We start from the raw sequence: 21,130 nt of genomic DNA, 5'->3' as shown, positions 1-21,130 counted from the left end.
GATTAATGCCTATGGTTTTAAAATTACATGTTCAACAAGCACATACTTTTGGCAATGTAGTGTATCTTTTCTTTCTTCCATTCTTCTCCCTTTAAAGGGAATAGCGTGTAATCTGGATTGGTCAGACGGTGCTCTGGAGACGTCACGGTTGTCTGCCCTCTTGATCCACTGAGCAAGCAGTAAGAGAGCATTGAGTCTAATTAGCACATCACAGAAGGTGATTAGAGGAAAGAAATGTACCTCTAATTGTAAAACAAACCCAGGTCATGATAGGAAGACAGAGATGGATCCGTTACTTGTCACAGATTAAGGCAGTTACAATCCTAAATGGCTGGTTTAAAGTCAACATGAAATGGCATTCTCAGCCAAGTTTACTTATGCAATGTGATTTTTTTCTGAGTGAAACACACCATTGGGGACTTTATCCATAGGGAACTGACTGGATCGTGAAAAGTGGTCCCCACTTGAGAGGTGGTTGATAAGAAGGGGTTCAAATATTTGAGGGATCAGTGACTGCAGCCGGAAAGGAAAATCATATCTGATATAATTTATTACATAGATGAAACATTAAAAAGACAATGTTTCTAAACTTGTAAAGATGAAATGTGCACAATAAGACCAGGAACATATATTAAGAAGGTAAATATGTCAATTAAATTTTTTTTTTATTATTATTTGTTATTATGTTGATCTCTTGAATAGCATTGAATAGTAATGCAAAAAAAGCTAGAAAAAGCTGTGAAAAGCAAGTGTAGTGTTGGGAGGTCAAACAGGAACGTTATGTACAGAAATGGACTATAAAATTTAAGGCTCCTTGACCACTTTTGTGCTTCTGAATGAAGCAGAAATGGAATCATTTTCAAGTTTCAGGCACACAAGTGTAAAAACAAATGGGCATTGAGTATTTGGCACAATGTTATTTCTGTGGTTGAGGAGGGCACTTCTGCTAATGCGTGTATGTGATAGTGAAAGAGACCCATCCATGCAGTATGTTCACACTCTCTAAGGAGTGAGCGGAGAGAGAGGTGTCGGGAGTGAGGTGATGCTGGCTCTCGCTGAATGTTCAGCATGTACAATGGAGCTCCTTATGGCTCGTAACTCCACCCACAGCACAGACACAGCAGATGTCAGCTGTATATATTGGCTGCCAATCATAGACGGTTGCCAGGCGGCAGATGGAAAGGCCCAAACATTTCACAAATTCAGCCGAGAAAAGCCTTCAAATCCTGTTGCGTTTGAGAGCGACTGACGATTTGAACGTCAAGTAGTGTGCACATGCACACTCACACAGGCTGATATGCGTATTTGGTCATACTGAGCAATATTTTGTCCTGAGACCATAAGCCTGTACTTTAAATGTTTTTTTTAAGGGGGGACAATAGAGAAGGGGCATAAAATTATTCAGGGGAGAGAGACCATGGCCAGGTCTAAGGGGGGCTGGGTGGGGTGGGAGCTGGGGGGGGCTTTCCACCAAAACTTTGAAAGCCAGAAACTTCTGATAGGTAAACCATTTCTTTAATCCAGTACTGAGGCATATTTCTGCATATATTCTACAATTATAATAACAGACCATAGTGTCCATCATTCGCTATCATCTACCATTCATTTTAACATAAACTGTTTGATTAAAAAGCTAAACTAGGCTGTTTTTCTGTGAATATATTCCTTGAAAAATTGAGGTTCAGAAATTAATGCAATTGTTATGTTAATTTGGGAATTTCTTGCTCTTTAATTGTGCCGTGGCAGCTTAAGTCTCACTGAGAGGCTGTCAAAGATGCATGGATGAACCTAAACGAGAGCTTCCAAAACTCTCTTCATAATGGTAAACAAAAATGCCACAGTCCTGCTCACTCTCTCCACACAAGCCTACATTAATGAGGAAGCTACTCTCTGGTGTGCAAAACTGTTGTCAGTAGAAAGGCTTTAGGAGATAAAGGTACTCATCCTACACACACTGTAAGCCATTTTGGATGCTAATACGTTCTCTTTCTTTCATCCTTCGCGGTTGCAATTAGGCGCGAGTGACTGCTATAAATATTTCACTTTCCTTGAAGGCCCGGCAGCTTGATAAACAGACCACAATTAAGACCTGACAAGAACAGAGACGCACACTGGGAATGTTCCGCACAAGACAGTGAAAGACAGTGAAAAAAAAAAAAACAACTAGGTAAAGAAACTGTGCAAGGAGGAATTTCTCAGAGTGTTGTGGCATTTAGTTTAGTGTAGGAAGCTTAAAAACAGTGGAAGAGAGAATGACGCACACCTGTCTAACAGTGACAGTAAACAGCAGCTCATTGGCTGATGTTGTAAAATACTAATCAAACTCCAGAAAACAACTTATCATAAAAAATAGTTTAGAGCTCAGTGCATAACTAGAAAATACTGTATATATTCACTACAGAAATTTCCATGACTTTTTAAGGCCTGTTGTAAAATTCCCTGATATTTACAGGTTTTCCAATATCCTGATGAGGGAATCCTGATGACTAATCTTATGCTGCTGAATTCTCTCTGGTTTTCCAGTAGATTTGACAGAATTTACAGCATGGACATATTACAATTACCCTCATCAGATAAAGGCCTTTTTTGTGTTTCTGTTGTAAGAGGATTGGTAAAGTAATGTACAAAACTGAAGACATTTGAGCATTAAAAGGTTATATCATCATGAACTGGTTACCCAAGGTCAATCATATGTCAGGTCACCCAATAAGCATCCAGAGCTCAGGAAATGGGATGTGATTGGATGATGAGACAAACTCTTCTTTCAAGGAACAAAAGAAGGTTTGACGTGCATCAGAACAAGTCTGGAAACAATGGATTAAATTCGCAAAGTCCAGTCTGGGTTCATCTTCATGTTTTGACACACACATACACTTACAAACACTTTTGCTTATAGATGTGCTAGACACTGTAGAAAGCCAAAAGTTCTGCAGCACGGTGAAACTTAACTCCGATGCAGGTTGACAATGTTATCAACCTAACCTCTGCTGAATCAATCCAGGGTTAACAGTTGTCAAACTGGGTTTATTATGTGATCCAGAGCTGGATTTAATGATTTATTAGAGGAATGAGAGTTTAGTTGAGGAGTTACAATGGGGCTAGTTGGGTTAACACAGATCTGGGGTCAGTATCTCACCTGCCATTTGCTGAATACCACCAAATGCTCCTAAGTTACTGGAGGAGGTCGCTTGTTGGAGCAACTGGGAGAAATAGAGAGAAACAAATAACGTTAAGAAACATCAATCTTTACATTGGCTTATGGTGATGGATTTATAAGGATAATGTTTGAAGGAGCTAGTGTAAGCTAAATATAGATGAAACATTGTGGTTTATTTCCATGTTCTATGTAGTCTGGAGTGACTCTATAGAGCAGTCTGTCAACAGTAAAGCAACACAGCAGCCTCTATCTGTCAGGGCATGTTTCTAAGCCAGTGGTGTTTCTCAAGTCTTAGTACTAGGCCTGCTCTAATTTTGTGTTTCCCAAAATATTTAAGTGTAGTAAATGAAATGTTTGAAATGACAAAATCATAACCAATCTGAATTTAAAAATTAAAAAGTTGAACTTACAACTATGTGGCTGGGACTACCCAGTGCAATATGACAAAGAAGCCGACAAAATGTCTTGTTGCTTGATGCATTACATTTCACAAATTGTTAGGGGGGAAAAACTATGTTAATCTGTCGATTTATCACATCTTGCTTGGTTAAGACTTGTTGTGAGAATGGTTATCAGGCTGAATATCAATATCAGACTGAATAGTGGTAGACGGATATCCGTCTTTTTTTGTCGATGCCGATAATGTTTTTGAAAACAGAGGGTGGTCAAGGGCCGATACATAATATGATATATTATAAATAATTACATTTAATGATGGGAAATGTGAACACTTTGCATGATAATGTAAGTCTCACAATTATTCTAAAAAAAAATAAATAAATAATAATAATATATATATATATATACATATTTTTTTGTATTATTAAATGTCCAAGCCTGACAATCTGTCAATAATGGAACAATTTCATAAAGGACCTGGGGGGCACTTCAAGGTATTTGACTCATACGTTTGTGCCAGTGAATACTGTGATGCTAAGAGTTGCCTGTCAGTCCTGCTGGCAGTGTGTTGCTGTGCTGGGCAGTTTCTGCACATGAAAGGGGAGAGGATAGCAGACTCTAAATGATACTAGAGGATTAGGATGACATTGAACTAGACCCTCAAACAGATTAAAAGCTAAGTGTAACCTCAATGTGACAGGGAAGTGGAAAAAGGAAGGCAGAAAAAGGAGAAAAGTAAGGGTGGGAGAGATGGCCCATGTCCCAATGCTCTTGAGTAGTTCTTAAATCCTCACCCACTGTCCTTATGGACAAAACCGAAAGTAAATGGGTATTAAATGTAGCCACCATGTTTTATCCTCTTTATATTTAGGAGGACAAAGACATGGCGAGTGGAACAAGGATAGAAGAATGTATTGTGCTCTTCCCAAATGCAATTACGCAAGAGTGCAGCAGTCAGGTTCCAGGAGTAAAAACACAATTTATTTTCTCTATAGAGAAATAGATTTTTAACAATAATGAAAAAATCTTTCAAGACAGACTTGCTATGATCTCAGAGATTCTTAAACAATAGTATAGTTTCTGTAGAAGTCACAAATCAATGTGATTTTAGCTTTGTTTAAAAAAAAAAAAAAATCGTGTTTAATAAACAAAATCCTGGTGAAGAACTACACTACCCATAATCCTTAAGAGATATCCACCAATCAGAGAAGTCGCTGTTATCATGGGAAAAAAATGGTGGCAAAAGAGCTCAGCAGCAACCGCCCACTCCAATGAAGCATTGCGGATGACATAATTAGCATTTGAATGATGACATTTGGTTCATGGCTTAGAAATTTTGATTGAACAATTTTTTGAAAACACTTCCGGAACCAAAAGTGGGCGGTCATTGTTGCTCTACGGTCATTGTCACTCTACGTTCCCTCTCGTGTCTGTTTGCCTTCTTGAAATACCAAAAAAAGCTATTTCACAAGAGGTGGATCACCTAATGACTTCTAAATGGCAGCACCACCCATCACTATTTTAAAGTATGGGGACCGGTTTCGATCACAATCGATTGAGGTTCCACAGATGAGAGATTGGAAAAGGGTTAAGATTGGCTCAGAGAGAGCGAGAGTGGGTGTGGCCTGCTCTAAGAGAGAGAGAGAGGGGGGCGGGGCAGGTGGGCAGAGACAGTGACTGACTGCGGCGGCTGCGCTGGCTGTGCTGCTGGTGGGCGTGGCTGCGTGGGTGTGTCCTCTTACTGCCAGATACTGCGGGGTGAGGCCGGTCAGCCCAGTCAGGCTACCCCAGGCAGACGCACTGTTCAACTGCTGCATCTGCTGCGCCAACTGCTGCTGCAGCCGCCGCTGTTCTTTATCCTTTTGTGTGTCTGCAAACTTCACCACCATGGGAGAGGAGCATCCCTGCATGAACAGATTAAAAAAAAAAAAAAAAAAAAAGGGGGGGGGAGTGGAAGAGAAAAAGGGGTTTAAAAAGTAATTTCTTAGCATAATTGATTTTACATACAATATTGCCAAATAATCAAACTCTCAATAGAAGCATACAAGAAAAATAAATAACTAAATAAATAATAATGAAACATAAAATAAATTCCAGTAATGGTATTACAAATAATATTACTATATATGGCTGTAAAATGAATCCGAAAAATAATCATGGTTACAGTTATGTCTGCTGTAATTAAATAATCGTGAAAAGAGTCAATTAAGAGTATTCTATTTTGGTCTGCTCCCTTCACGCCAAAATTATCTATTTGAAACATGTTTTTTTGTAAAAGTACTTCAATGTAAATTCTAATTGAAATAACTAATCACAATAACAATATAAAAGGATTTTTTTTTGTCATAATCGCACTGCCCTTTTAAAATATACAATCAGTGTTGGGTAAGTTTTTCAAAAAAGTAATCCACTACCCATTATTACTTCTCTAAAATTAATTTAAAATCTAAAACTTGATATTAATAATCTTAAATTACAAAGTAATCACATTACTAATTACTTTACTTTTAAGTTACTTTCTAAAACACTCTTCAGAGAAACGTTTGTTCTCCGCTCAACAGATTTATAATAATGTCTTTACTTCCTCCTTGTTCATTGTCGCACACTCTTCAGATGTCACAGAAACGCAAACAGATGTACACATTTATATTTTAGATGTAAATAATACATAAATAATACTACTTTAGAAATATGTGTAAACCACGTAATGTACTTAATTGAAAGTCAGTAACTTTAATCTGATTACAAGAATTCAAAATGTAATGTTACACTCTTTTACTAAAAAGTAATTAGATTACAGTAACTAATTACTTTTAATCAGATTACACCCAACAATGTATAAAATATAATTAACCATTCAACATGACATTAATGAACATAAAGAATGCTCTGTTACAGATCTACAGACAACTCTTGATTATGTTGATCAAAGCAGGGATTTGTTTCTGAGGGTGTGCAGCTCAAAAATGAATTTTGCTGCAGCTAATGCGTAAATGGCATTATCCAATAAAACCTGCATTTGATCTTTTTCTGCCAAACTCAAAACTTATGCCTCTAATTTTATCACAATGAAGGAGAAAGTGTGCCTCTGCCTCACTACTCTCACAATACTCACTTTCACACATACAGACTTTTGCATAAAATTAACTGATTTTTGGTTTGTTTAAAGGTCATTAATTAAAACGACAAAAAAGTTTTATATTTATACTATGTGTGAACAAAGCTATAAGATAAACTCTGAGCATGTACGAGGTTAGGACGCTCTGATGTAAGAAGTCTGTTATCAAAGATTTTGAGCTTTTTGAGAAGTTCTAAAGGGGATGGTGCAATTACTCCATGCGTTTTAGTTGTAAGCCTGTGACGCAGGAGTCGAAAAACATTATTGATAAAAATTATAATATATATATATATATATATATATATATATATATATATATATATATATATATATATATTTTTTTTTTTGTTTGTTTGTTTTTTTTCATACACAGCTCAAATCAAATCAAATCAAATCAAATCAAATCACTTTATTGTCACACAGCCATATACACAAGTGCAATGGTGTGCGAAATTCTTGGGTGCAGTTCCGATCAACATAGCAGTCGTGACAGTGATGAGACATATACCAATTTACAATAAACATCAAATTAACACAACACAATTTAAACATCTGTTATATACATAATTACACTCAACAATATACAAATAATAATATACACTGTACAGTATACAATACGCACTATATAGATACACATTATTCAATAAAAATAAAAAATAAAAAAATATATATATAAAAAAAGTATATATATATATATATATAATGTACAGTATTGTACTGTATTGACATTCAGGCTGTCGGTTATGAGAGTCTTAATGTTTTTTTTTTTGTTTTTGTTTTTTTTTGGTTACTTTTTTAAAATAAATAATAGTAAAAGATTTTTCTGCAGTGCTTATGCCAACATTTCTTTATTTCAAGAATTTCAGCTTTTAATGAGACTTTAATTTTTGTTTGTTTTTTTACTGTCTCCGGCATATTACACCACGAGACGTTATTTTTATTTTAAGCCACAGAAAAAAAATATCAAAATGACTGTGAACCTAGTTACTAAAAACATGATCATCATAGAAAATGTGTACTGAAGTAATTGTTTTGTGTGAATTTCTTTTTTTAATGTATTTCTGAATGACATAAAATTAGCGTGACATCGACAATCTTACTATATTTCCGCTAATGACATCACAGAGTTTTAATGGCATTTAAGCACTGATGTATAAATGGTAGCAATACAGATACACTGTAAACCCTAATGTTGCCATTACTGGAAAAAATCAGGTTGTCTTAATTAAACATTACTTGAAATTTCAAGTTTGGGCTCATAACTCAAATATCTATGTTCTCTGAACTTATTTTTTATTAATAAATCCAAAGACTTTTATGTTTTCTTGGTCAAAGGCAACAAATGGGAGCATTTAAATTCATAGAGATTTGAGCTCTTTTGTAGTATTATGTTGTTTTGTTGCAAATTTTGTTGTTTCGTGTGATGTCACCATTAAGGTGATCTCTGTCCCCTTTGGTCAAGTTGGACCCACTTTACACTACCTCAATTCTCCTTGTGCATGTGCAACTGAAGTACAGGTGTCTATGCATTTCTGTGGAGAATTAAGTTTATTTTATGATTCACCTAGAATCAGTTATAATCTTCTTTATTTAAGCTGTATTATTGTATGACCTACATTTGAGTCAATTCAATTAAAATGATTAAGTAGAAACAACAGCATTTATGTCTACTTGCATCTAGCTACCTTAACTTAAATAGTTAAGTTCATCCTGTATGATCACCAAATTAAGTGAACTTAATTACACAAGTTTTGGAGATGTCATTACTCAATTAATTTGAGGGAACAAGTTAACTCAATCAATTGAGTTAAGTCAACTTATTAGGGTTTTCAGCATACAAGATGGAGAGCTGTAGCATTTGTGAATAGTAGATGCAGTACATTTACCAGAAAGTAATCAGACAATTTTACTGCAGTTTCACGGGTTTAGTGTGTGAAAGTGTCTAGTGAGCACAGACTCTTTAAGCATCTAGAAGTGCAATGATTTTGTGCGACGGTACTGCATAATGCGATAAAGGCACACAAACACATACACACACACACACACACACACACACACACACACACACACACACACACAAGCAGTGACACGACAGGAGTTCTTGGCGAAATGAGAGCTCTGCGCTGTGCCTGTGCTGCCGATTTTATTTCCCAGGAAAGCGATTTCCTGCTTTATAAAACTATTTCATCATCTGTCTGAAAGAGAGTACAAGATCTCCCACCACACGGCCCATACTGCACCCTACAGACCAGCTGCATTTCCCGTAATCTTCCTCGCTGGCTCGCACTCTCTATCCCAAACCACGCAAACATATCAGGACTGGCCTGTGATGCCCATTTAAATAAAACCCTGAGGGTCACTAGTGAGAGAAGGGTGTGTGTGTGTGTATAGCAAGTGTAGCCATTTGTTTTTAAAGGGATAGTTCACCCAAACATGAACATTTTGGCATCATCTATTAGCAAGCAAAATGTGGAACACAAACTGCGCTAACTGGTTTCAGGTTGCTCTTTTCCATACAATGAAAGTGGATGGTGACCATGGATATCAGGCTCCAAAAAAAGACAAAAAGTACCATAAAAATAGTCCATACAACTTGTGCCCTACACACAAAGGCAAAGGCTATCTTTGTGCGAGAAACAGAATGAAATTGAAGTTATCTTTACAACTTGAGGGTGAGTAGATTAGGCAAATTAACCAGCCACTATTTAGCCATTTTGAGATTATATAATAATTGTGCCAGATTGGCTGATTAACAGAAGTGGTCATTCTATCTTGTGCCAATTCCAAAATCTACTGACAGTCTTGTCAATGGTTAATGCACATTTTTTTAGTTTTCAAATTTTTTTTTTGTAAAGATAAATTTAGTGTAAAACAGTGTAAAATATGTGTTCAATTAATTTCAGCAATTCTGTTTATCATTTTACAAATTTGCGCCTCATTCATGAAACATTCATAAACCTACAGTACTGTGTAAAAGTTTTAGGTAGTTGTGAAAAATGTTGTATAGTGAGGATATTTCATTAACATGAAGCCATGAATATTTTGTATATATTAATTAACTTCATACAATGTGCTCTAAACACACACACACACACATATATATATATATATATATATATATATATATATATATATATATATATATAATCATGCAGATACAGATCAGGACCTTCAGTTAATGTTCACATCAACCATCAGTAGATAACTGAATGAATAAGTAGGTGTTCAGTTGTACATAATAAAGTGGTCGGTGAGTGTATATCTGCCATCCTGTTTTCTAGATATCAGTATCTGCATCATTCATTAAAAAACCCATATTGGTCGGCCAGTATCCCTACAGGTATTGAAACGCTCTCACTCGAATGCATGCACATGGTATACAATACTTTTTGTAAGGAGTATAATGGAAAACATTAATGAAAACACCATTACATGTTTTAATGTCAAAGCAGTTCCTCTGGCAACGCTAGCTAATACAGGGCAGCTATACAGAGCCACAAGAGTAGGAAAGATTGAGACCACTGCTTCATAGCAATTATTCTAAATCTCAGTCTCTTGTCTCTACGTTACAGGTGCTGATTCACTCTGATAAATCACTCTGCCGCTCTTTTATTTTGTTCTCTCTGAACTGCAAACCACAGAGTGACAAGTAAGATGAAAGATCACAGACCCTCGAGAAAGCGAGAGAGAGAACATTTGAGAATTTCTTGGAGGTGGAGCACCTCACATCCACCCAGAGCATTGCACTGTGTTTCTTCCATTTTGAGAGCTGATTTTCTTATTTCTACTCTCAGACGGAGGGGAGGTAAAAATAAAACTTGTAAGGAAAAAAAAAAATAGATTCAACCCAGGCTGTCAATCGAGTGGTGCCATCTCGGAGAGAGCATCTCAAGAGGCCTTAAGAAATATCATTACTCACTCTCTCTGTCTCAGTCTTTCTCTCCAGCACACACACACACACACACACACACTTCAGGCTCTGACAAGTGTGTAAGAAGTGGCTTAAAGTTAAGGTGTATAAGATTAACCAGGCGTCGCTTAAGAGGGGAATCTCACTAAAACATGTCTTGGTTTATCCAAAAATAAAAACAATAAAAAAAATTGCATAAAGATAAAGAAGCCTATTTTAAGGACTATTCTTTTTTTTTTTTTTTGCATTGTGACAATATTTTTATGACAATTAAGGATTCTCCCCTAAAGTCCCATTATCATAATGTGTCCAGGCATTTTAACTGAGCTTTTTAGTAATTTCCATCGATTCTCATTAGATTCTCATTACTGTAATACAATTATTACATTTTTTTTATTTATTTAAATCAGCATAAAATAAAGGCATTACAACAAAAACTACCATGTATGTATAAATACTTTACAATTTAAATAATATATTGGTTTCTTTAAGAAATACAAATTGGAAGGAAAAAGTGCTTAATTATCATGAAAATATTGTCACAATGCAAAAAGACTTAATGATCCTAAAAATAGGTTTCATTTTCTTTAAGATAAATGTAAAGAAAGTACTGTATGTGTGTGTGTGTGTGTGTGTGTGTATATATATATATCTTATTCATATATTTAATATATATATATATATATATATATACAGGTGCATCTCAATAAATTAGAATGTCGTGGAAAAGTTCATTTATTTCAGTAATTCAACTCAAATTGTGAAACTCGTGTATTAAATAAATTCAATGCACACAGACTGAAGTAGTTTAAGTCTTTAGTTCTTTTAATTGTGATGATTTTGGTTCACATTTAACAAAAACCCACCAATTCACTATCTCAACAAATTAGAATACATCATAAGACCAATAAAAAAAACATTTTTAGTGAATTGGTGGCCTTCTGGAAAGTATGTTCATTTACTGTATATGTACTCAATACTTGGTAGGGGCTCCTTTTGCTTTAATTACTGCCTCAATTCGACGTGGCATGGAGGTGATCAGTTTTGGCACTGCTGAGGTGGTATGGAAGCCCAGGTTTCTTTGAAAGTGGCCTTCATCTCATCTGAATTTTTTGGTCTCTTGTTTCTCATTTTCCTCTTGACAATACCCCATAGATTCTCTATGGGGTTCAGGTCTGGTGAGTTTGCTGACCAGTCAAGCACACCAACACCATGGTCATTTAACCAACTTTTGGTGCTTTTGGCAGTGTGGGCAGGTGCCAAATCCTGCTGGAAAATGAAATCAGCATCTTTAAAAAGCTGGTCAGCAGAAGGAAGCATGAAGTGCTCCAAAATTTCAAGGTAAACGGGTGCAGTGACTGTGGTTTTCAAAAAACACAATGGACCAACACCAGCAGATGACACTGCACCCCAAATCATCACAGACTGTGGAAACTTAACACTGGACTTCAAGCAACTTGGGCTATGAGCTTCTCCACCCTTCCTCCAGACTCTAGGACCTTGGTTTCCAAATGAAATACAAAACTTGCTCTCATCTGAAAAGAGGACTTTGGACCACTGGGCAACAGTCCAGTTCTTCTTCTCCTTAGCCCAGGTAAGACGCCTCTGACGTTGTCTGTGGTTCAGGAGTGGCTTAACAAGAGGAATATGACAACTGTAGCCAAATTCCTTGACATGTCTGTGTGTGGTGGCTCTTGATGCCTTGACCCCAGCCTCAGTCCATTCCTTGTGAAGTTCACCCAAATTCTTGAATCGATTTTGCTGGACAATCATAAGACTGCGGTTCTCTCGGTTGGTTGTGCATCTTTTACTTCCACACTTTTTCCTTCCACTCAACTTTCTGTTAACATGCTTGGATACAGCACTCTGTGAACAGCCAGCTTCTTTGGCAATGAATGTTTGTGGCTTACCCTCCTTGTGAAGGGTGTCAATGATTGTCTTCTGGACAACTGTCAGATCAGCAGTCTTCCCCATGATTGTGTAGCCTAGTGAACCAAACTAAGAGACCATTTTGAAGGCTCAGGAAACCTTCGCAGGTGTTTTGAGTTGATTAGCTGATTGGCATTTCAAAATATTCAATTTTTTGAGATAGTGAATTGGTGGGTTTGTGTTAAATGTGAGCCAAAATCATCACAATTAAAAGAACCAAAGACTTAAACTACTTCAGTCTGTGTGCATTGAATTTATTTAATACACGAGTTTCACAATTTGAGTTGAATTACTGAAATAAATGAACTTTTCCACGACATTCTAATTTATTGAGACGCACCTGTATATATGCAATTTACATGGGGGGTAATAAAGCGGAGAAAGAGCATGTTTTTTAGACTCTATGGGTGCTACTATTATTAATGCCATTTAATCAGGAGATATTTAATAAAGATTTCTGAATTACACCACATCATGTAACTCGTGTTATTACTGAGGTGAGCGGAGGAGACTGTGCAGCTGCCGCCATGAACGATAACAAGGTCCATTTCAAAGCTCGCGCTGTTTTCCTTTTGCCTTGTCATGTGTGAAACGCCACATTAACAGTACAATACACAAACTTTTCATATTCGCCTTACCTCTCCCACTGTATTGTTCTTAACTGCTGAATCAAATTTGTTGTCTTACAACACTATGCCAGTGTTCCCCACACTATGTGATGTCATGACAGTGCTGCTCAAGTCTTAAAGGAGCCGCGCGTCTTTTGCGACATGAACGATCGGTTTATGCGATCGGCCAAATTACCGATCACCGATCGAGTCATAGGACGTGAATATCGGCCGATACCGATCAGTGGCCGATTGATCAGAGCAACCCTACCGGTAATACCGTTAGCTGGACACTCAGTGTTGCTATGGTGTAATTTTCATTGCTAAACGGCCAACACAATAATACAAGGCAGCTTGATTTCAAACTTTTAATTTAATTTATTATTTATTTTTTACTAAATTAAAATGAAACTGAAAAAACCATGCAATCAGATTAAATTGTGTGTGGGAGGAAGACCAGGGAGGAAGAAAAAAAAATTCTATCCACGTTTCCTTCAAATAAACACTACCTTTCCCAAAAGAACGAATCAATGGAGCAAGTTTTTTTTTTTTCCGTTAAGGGTTTTCTTCCCCGTAATTAATTTCCGTTTTTAAAGCTCAACGAAAAGCGCTCTCCATTTAAAATTTGGGCTCATCCGTTTATAGTTTTTGACTAAAGTGCTAAAATAATAGACTATCACTAATAATAAATTTGGCCTTCTAGGGCCACTGTCTTTGTACGTGTTAATAATGTTTCTTTTTTTTCCTCTTTGTTTCTTTTTTTTATTGAAAACGCTTTACATGAATGTAGTGTATTTCTCTTTATATTACAGTTTTTTTAAGTGCTTCAGTTTTTCCTCATAGTCCTCATTTGCGTCTCTCTCTATCTTCCTGAATATGTGTTTACTGATGTTTTCGAATCACAATGATGGGAAACAATTATAATGCACTCGAATGCTATATTTTTGCTTTGGTCATGTAGAGTCCTTGTTATCTCACACAACTCACTTATAGTTGAACCTGATGTGAGTCTGCAGCTGGATGCATCTCCAACTCATGCTGAAAGTGTCTGTGTTTCATGTCAATTTCTCTAAATTTGTGACATGTTCGGGTACAGTCTGGTGCGAATCGCTAAAATACGGGATAAATATGAAATGGACACGTTTTTTCGTTAGATTCACATAACATTAACACAGGGTGCATACGAATATGCATCTATGGACAAAAACACATACATAAAAAAAAAAAGAAAAGAAAAAGCAATGCAACCACATTAAGATAGAAAGAGACATCAAACAGCATGAACGTCCAGGGAGACAAACAACCTTTTGAAACTAAACAAAAAAGGCAAGGCCAAATTGCAACAGTTTGTGTGGGTATCTAGGTGCCCGCATGTGACCACCCTACTGTCATATCCGTTTTCATTAAATGGTGACATTCAGAAAGGCCACAATTTCCTTTGTGTAGGGGGTGGGGTGTGTGTTTTTTTTTTTTGGGGGGGGGGGGGGGTCAGAAAAAAAAAAAAAAAACAAAGACACTGCCACACAATTTACTCACACTTTGCGAACAGAAATGGCTTACAGCAGTGTTTCTCAATCCTTTCCTGGAGGACCACCAACACTACACATTTTAGACGTATCCTTTATCTAACACACCTGATTCTACTGATTAAGTAGAGTGCTCCATGACTTGAATTGGGTGTGTCAAATAAGAGAGACATACAAAATATGTAGTGTTTGTGGTCCTCCAGGAAAGGTTTGAGAAACACTGGCTTACAGAAAAAAAAAAAAAAAATTTTTTTAGATGTTGCCATTAATTTTAAATATATACAGTGTTTCTGTCACACTGTTTGGAAGGACGAGGCGAGAGGTGTGGATCCAAATGCAGTATTTATAAACTCAGAAGAAGAGGATGTAATGAAGATAAACGCACTTGAGCAAAAGGAAAACAAAACATAACAGCAAACATAACAGCCCCCCAAAGGGCGACTCCTAGCACCCAATGATGGATGGAAAGGAGGGCAGGGCCAAGCAGACCAGGAAGGATCCGGAGGATGATTATGAGGCCAGGGAGGAGCCTGCGGACGATCAGGAGGCCAGGGAGGAGCCTGCGGATGATCAGGAGGAGGCTCAGGAAGGGAAAGGGATCCGGAGGTTTGGGAAGCAGCTCCAGGAAGGGTACGGGTCTGGTGGTTTGGGAGGTGGCTCCAGGAAGGCAACTGGCTGAGGATCAGGACACCAGGATGGAACTGGAGGAGCCACAGGGGGCGGCGCTGCTAGGATTAGAGCCATGGAAGGCAGAGCCATAGGGGTTGGAGCCGCTGGTGGTGAAGACCCAGGGGGTGGAGCTGAAGGTGGAGCAGGCAGAGCCGCAGGAGGAGCAGGGATTTGAGTCTCAGGAGGAGCTTGAGGCAGAGAGGGTAGAACTGCTGGAGGATCAGGGATTTGAGACTCAGGAGGTGGAGCCTGAGGCGGAGTGGGTGGAGCCACAGCAGTCTCAAGGAATTGAGTCTCTAGAGGCAGAGCCGCAGAGGTTGGAGCAGTAGGCGGCTCAGGAGACGTTGGAGGAGGATTATGAGAAGAGGCGGACAGAATCTTGGGTGAAGGAGTGGGCAGAACCGCTAGAGGACAAGTTTCAGAAGAGGCGATGGAGCTGCTGGAAGATGAATCTCAGGAGGAGCGGACGGAACCACTGGAGGAGTCTCTGGAGGAGCGGGCGGAGTCGTGGAAGATTCAGAGGGCAGAGCCACCATGGTCAGGAGCACTGGCAGCGACTGGGAAATGGCCTCCGTGGCCGGGAGTGTTGGCAGTGACTGAGAGACGGCCTCTGTGGCAGTGGGCACTGGCAGTGACAGGGGAATGACTTCCGTGGCCGTGAGCACAGGCAGTGACAGGGGAACGACCTCCGTGGCCGTGAGCACAGGCAGTGACAGGGGAACGACCTCCGTGGCCGTGAGCACAGGCAGTGACAGGGGAACGACCTCCGTGGCCGTGAGCACAGGCAGTGACAGGGGAACGACCTCCGTGGCCGTGAGCACAGGCAGTGACAGGGGAACGACCTCCGTGGCCGTGAGCACAGGCAGTGACAGGGGAACGACCTCCGTGGCCGTGAGCACAGGCAGTGACAGGGGAACGACCTCCGTGGCAGTGAGCACAGGCAGTGACAGGGGAACGACCTCCGTGATCGTGAGCACAGGCAGCGACTGGGGAGCAGGAGCCCTTCTCCTCCTCCAGACGGCCACAAGCACTGCTGTTGGAGGCTCGGAAGGCCGAGCCGTGGGTGGCTCAATGAAGGAAGGTGGCGCCGTGGAAGGCTTGAGGGGCTGAAGCAGACGTGAAAGCTGGTTCTATGGCCGTTGACTTGTTGACTGTGGCAGGCGTAATGGCATACTTGACTGCATGAGTGTAGTCCTCCTCCATCGCTCCTACGGTGAAGGCTGATCCACTAAATAACAATACCAGATCAATAAATTGGGCCAGGGCCCTAACTAGTCCAGGGGCTTTTGCCATAAGGTATGAGGTACTTCACTTGCTCATTCAAACCAATCCAGAAAATGTCCTTCAAGGCCACATCATTGAAACCAACCTTATTAGCCACCTCACAGAATTCACTCACATAATCCTCCAGCGAGCGATTACCCTGATGCAGCCAGAAGAGTTTTACCGCTGGATCCATGTTTTTGAGTTTGGTTCTTCTGTCACGCTGTTTGGAAGGACAAGGCGAGCGGTGTGGATCCAAACGCAGTATTTATTAACTCAGAAGAAGAGGATGTAATGAAGATGAAAACAAAACACTTAAGCAAAAGGAAAACAAAACATAACAGCAGTTTGCTGGCTAACAATTAAAGTAACACTCTTTCACAAACACACCAACAAACAACCAAGAACCAACGAAGACTATGGGAAACATGAGGGCTATATATACACATGAAGACTAATAACTAAACGAGAGACAGCTGGAAACAATGAGGGATGAAATTAGGAACACAGTGCTTGATGAGGAAGACAAAAATACATTACAAACTAAGAGTCCCGGAACATACTACAAAAGGGGTCCACACTGTGACAACTGTATCAAAAGTCTGGATTCACTTCTGTTTTGCATTTTTCTAATTAAATAAAGTTTTAATTTGATTACAAATCAGCAAAATCTGAATTCCAGAACATCTTTGTATTTGGTTAGCCTCCCTTTTGCTGTAGTGACAAAATGCACTCGAGCTGGCAAGAACAAAACCTGATTCATGTTATCCAGCATGATTTAAGCCTGTCTGAAAGAACACCTGGTGTGTTTCAGTAGAAGCTGGTTATTTGATTGGTGACCTATAAATAATGCAGAATCTGAAATATTTCTTGTTCAGTTTACATCATAACGTTTCATTGTTCTACAATTTTCAAAATTGTTAAAAGTTTATTTCCAGGTAAAATCTGATTTTGAATCCCAGACTTTCGAACAGCACTGTCTGTGCAAATTGGTTTTGCTAAGAATTGATAATTGCAGGCTTTACAGTCTTGAGAAAAGAGCTTTAATCCATTATTGTGTCTAACCGGTTTCTGATTGGTTAATAGATGGTCTTTAAATCTGGGTGTCAGACTTAAAAACGGTGTGTCTGCAAGGGATAACTGACGTCTGAAAGTTTATAGAGAGCGCTGACATGCTCGCACTCACAGGCACATAGTTAGGGCCCTGTATTAGACAGCTGTCAGAACCCTCTGATTTGGTATGTCAGAGGTTAGACATTTTGACAGGCACTGAGATGGACTGCTAAACTCTGAGAGCCGCATGGCAGCATTCTACAGGGCAATCACAATGCAAGGACCCGTCAGAGATCTGTTATTAAAGTGTCTGTGGCATTGTCACCGTGCTAATGGCAAACTGGTGGTGCGGTGGGTGCAGGGGTCCTTCTTGGTTTGACCTGTTTGGCCAGGGGTGGTTGTGGCAATGCTAGACAGTTAGAACAAGGAGTGAAGGGGTACTTAATGTGGTGTTAAAAGTTCTGCAGGAAAGTAAGTAAATGTGGAATAATTCTGTTTAAAAAGTTGTATTGTACTAAAAAGTTCTAAAAAATCTTTTGACACAGCCTTTGCCTCAGGAACACATACACTGGTGGCCAAAAGTTTGGAATAATGTACAGATTTTCTTATGGAAATTAATTGGTACTTTTATTCTTCAAAGTGACATTCCACTGATCACAATGCATAGTCGGGACATTAATAACTTTGAAGTGAAAATTGAAAAATTACTATCACAATTTCAATTTTTATTCAGAACTTAAACTACTTCAAAGAGTTCTCTTCAAAAAATCCTCCACGTGCAGCAATGACAGCTTTGCAGATCCTTGGCATTCTAGCTGTCAGTTTGTCCAGATACTCAGGTGACATTTCACCCCACGCTTCCTGTAGCACTTGTCATAGATGTGACTGTCTTGTTGGGCACTTCTCACGCACCTTACAGTCTAGCTAATCCCACAAATGCTCAATGGGTTTAAGATCCAGAACACTCTTTTCCAATTATCTGTTGTCCAATGTCTGTGTTTCTTTGTCAACTCTAACCTTTTCTTTTTCTTTTTCTGTTTCAAAAGTGGCTTTTTCTTTTTTTTACAATTCTTCCCATAAGGCCTGAGTACCCCTGAGTCTTCTCTTTACTGTTGTACATGAAACTGGTGTTGAGCGGGTAGAATTAAATGAAGCTGTCAGCTGAGGACATGTGAGGTGTCTATTTCTCAAACTAGAGAGTCTGATGTACTTATCCTCTTGTTTAGATGTACATCTGGCCTTCCACATCTCTTTCTGTCCTTGTTAGAGCCAGTTGTCCTTGGTCTTTGAAGACTGTAGTGTACACCTTTGTATGAAATCTTCAGTTTCAACGATTGACTGACAAGTTTCTAGAGAAAGCTGTTTCTTTTTTGCCATTTTTTACCTAATATTGACCTTAAGATATGCCAGTCTATTGCATACTGTGGCAACTCAAAAAACAAACAGAAAGACAATGTTAAGCTTAATTTAATGAACCAAATAGCTTTCAACTGTGTTTGATGTAATGACAAGTGATTTTCTAGTACCAAATTAGCAATTTAGCATGATTACTCAAGGATAAGGTGTTGGAGTTATGGCTACTGGAAATGGGGCCTGTCTAGATTTGATCAAAAATGACTTTTTTTCAAATAATGATCGTGCTGTTTTTTACATCAGTAATACCACTTTGGTGAATTAAAGTACCAATTTCCTTCCGAAACAGCAAAATCTGTACATTATTCCAAAAGTTTGGCCACCAGTGTATATGATGCCTTAAAATGCTGCCTATGTAGGCAGTTCAATAAGTTTTGGAAATGAGCGGAGAGAAAGAGAGAAACAGGGTCCCCACACTTTTTGGCAAATTAATTTACATGACTTTTCCAGTCCTTTGTGATTACTGCATAAGGATAAAAAAATAAATCAATTATAATAATTTTGATTCAGACTGATTTGCTTCAATCTGTGAATCAGTTTGACCACTTCATTTAAAATAACAGACTCAAAGAATGACCTGCTCACAAATCAAAATAACTATGTCTGGCATAAAGTTGTATTCTACATATGCAATATCTAGCTGATTAAATATTATAAAGCAGAGCATAACTAGAAAAAATAAATAAATTAAATGTAGAAAGTTGGATCTTTCATGACTTTTCTTTGACCTATACTATTTGATTAATTTTCATGAGAGAGAGAGAGAGAGAGAGAGAGAGAGAGAGAGAGAGAGAGAGAGAGAGAGAGAGAACACAAGAGTACAGTACCTCCATGGTTTGAGACTGATGCATGGCTTTGATTGCATTCTGTGCCATAGCCCTGGTAGAAAACGTGACAAACGCACATCCTGCAGGAGGGAGGGGAGGGAAGAGGAGGAACGTGGGAGGGAGGAGAGTAGAGGACGGAGGAGGAGAGACAAGAGAGAAACAAAACAAGACAAAAGGGTTGGACAGGTTGTTATAAAGCCAAAAAACTAAGATCATACAAAGAACACAGCAGACAACAGTGCTCTACAGTTACTAGAATAGAACAATCAACATTCAACATTCAGCTTCAGATAAACATTCAACATTCAACATTTTAGAGTACACAAAATGACTGTCAGCACTTAAATCAGTTTCTTAGTTTAGTTTTGTGTGGTGGATTGGAAACCATGAGGTTAGAGCGTGCGGCTAGTCTCATTACACACAACATACAGCATACACCTATTTCCTATTGAACTACAAAATAAATTATATTTTACATGAGTTATGAACTTGCAGTCTGAATTAAATGTGATAAAGTGAAAAGACTGGGTACCGCAAAATAATACAAAAGACAATAAACAACCCATCTGTCAACGTTGTCTTCGCTGGCTGCACACATAACAAACAGCCCAACTAGTGTAATCTGATTCGCAAGCGAGTGCGTCTTAGGGCCCGTTAAGACCGAATGCATTCTTGTGCTAAGAAAAGCTAGATGCAGCACAACACAGAACGAAATGCAGGTGTCTCGAGACACTCTTTTAAAAGTTGACGCTCTTTTATTTTACCTGGCTGCTCCAAAAAACGCGGCAATCCTGCGCAAGGCGCAGCGATCAAAGACATCGGTGGTGCAGTGGTCAAAAAGACTAACAAACTCACAATTTACCGATTTACTCAAGGAATGCATAACATTGAAATATGTAACAAAATATCATCATGTTGTGGATTGGCTCCCTGGCTTCAAAAACAGAATTATAAAGGAAAAAACGATATTGTTACATCCCGGCCCTAACCGATGTTATACATTTTTGTCTGTGTATAAGTATGGGAATGATCTACCAGCAGCAACCCCTGGCCTTTCTTTTTAAACAACTGTAATAAAGACAAACAGTCCCTGGAGGCCATCGAGTGTGTTTCGGGAGAGCTTGTAATGGCGTCTGGGAAACAAAGTCTTGGATTCGAAGCAGCGCAAGTGGAGCCAAAAGATCGGGCCATATGGAGGCATGCTGGGGGAAAACGCAATGCTGTTTGAAGAGCTCTACTCTACTGTGCAGTCCAGCAC

General features: G+C 38.8%; 1 protein-coding gene across 10 annotated transcripts in view; it reads right to left on the bottom strand.

Annotated features, from left to right (window-relative positions):
* LOC127435411 (CUGBP Elav-like family member 2) overlaps positions 1-21,130 on the bottom strand; it is a 206,874-nt gene that overhangs the window by 15,732 nt on the left and 170,012 nt on the right. For 5 of the 10 annotated variants that reach the window (XM_051688877.1, XM_051688878.1, XM_051688876.1 and 2 more), the window contains 3 exons: positions 19,873-19,952; positions 5,239-5,460; positions 3,137-3,200 (listed from right to left, as the gene is read on the bottom strand). In XM_051688877.1, coding sequence (XP_051544837.1) covers positions 3,137-3,200; positions 5,239-5,460; positions 19,873-19,952 — 366 coding nt within the window. The remainder of the gene's footprint in view (positions 1-3,136; positions 3,201-5,238; positions 5,461-19,872; positions 19,953-21,130) is intronic. The other 5 variants (XM_051688881.1, XM_051688880.1, XM_051688879.1 and 2 more) reach the window with 1 other exon arrangement.

This window comes from Myxocyprinus asiaticus, chromosome 45 (genome assembly GCF_019703515.2).
Source record: "Myxocyprinus asiaticus isolate MX2 ecotype Aquarium Trade chromosome 45, UBuf_Myxa_2, whole genome shotgun sequence".
Lineage (NCBI taxonomy): Eukaryota > Metazoa > Chordata > Actinopteri > Cypriniformes > Catostomidae > Myxocyprinus > Myxocyprinus asiaticus.
Note: the sequence above shows the minus strand (reverse complement) of the source record. Positions and strands in the feature narration are given on the sequence as shown.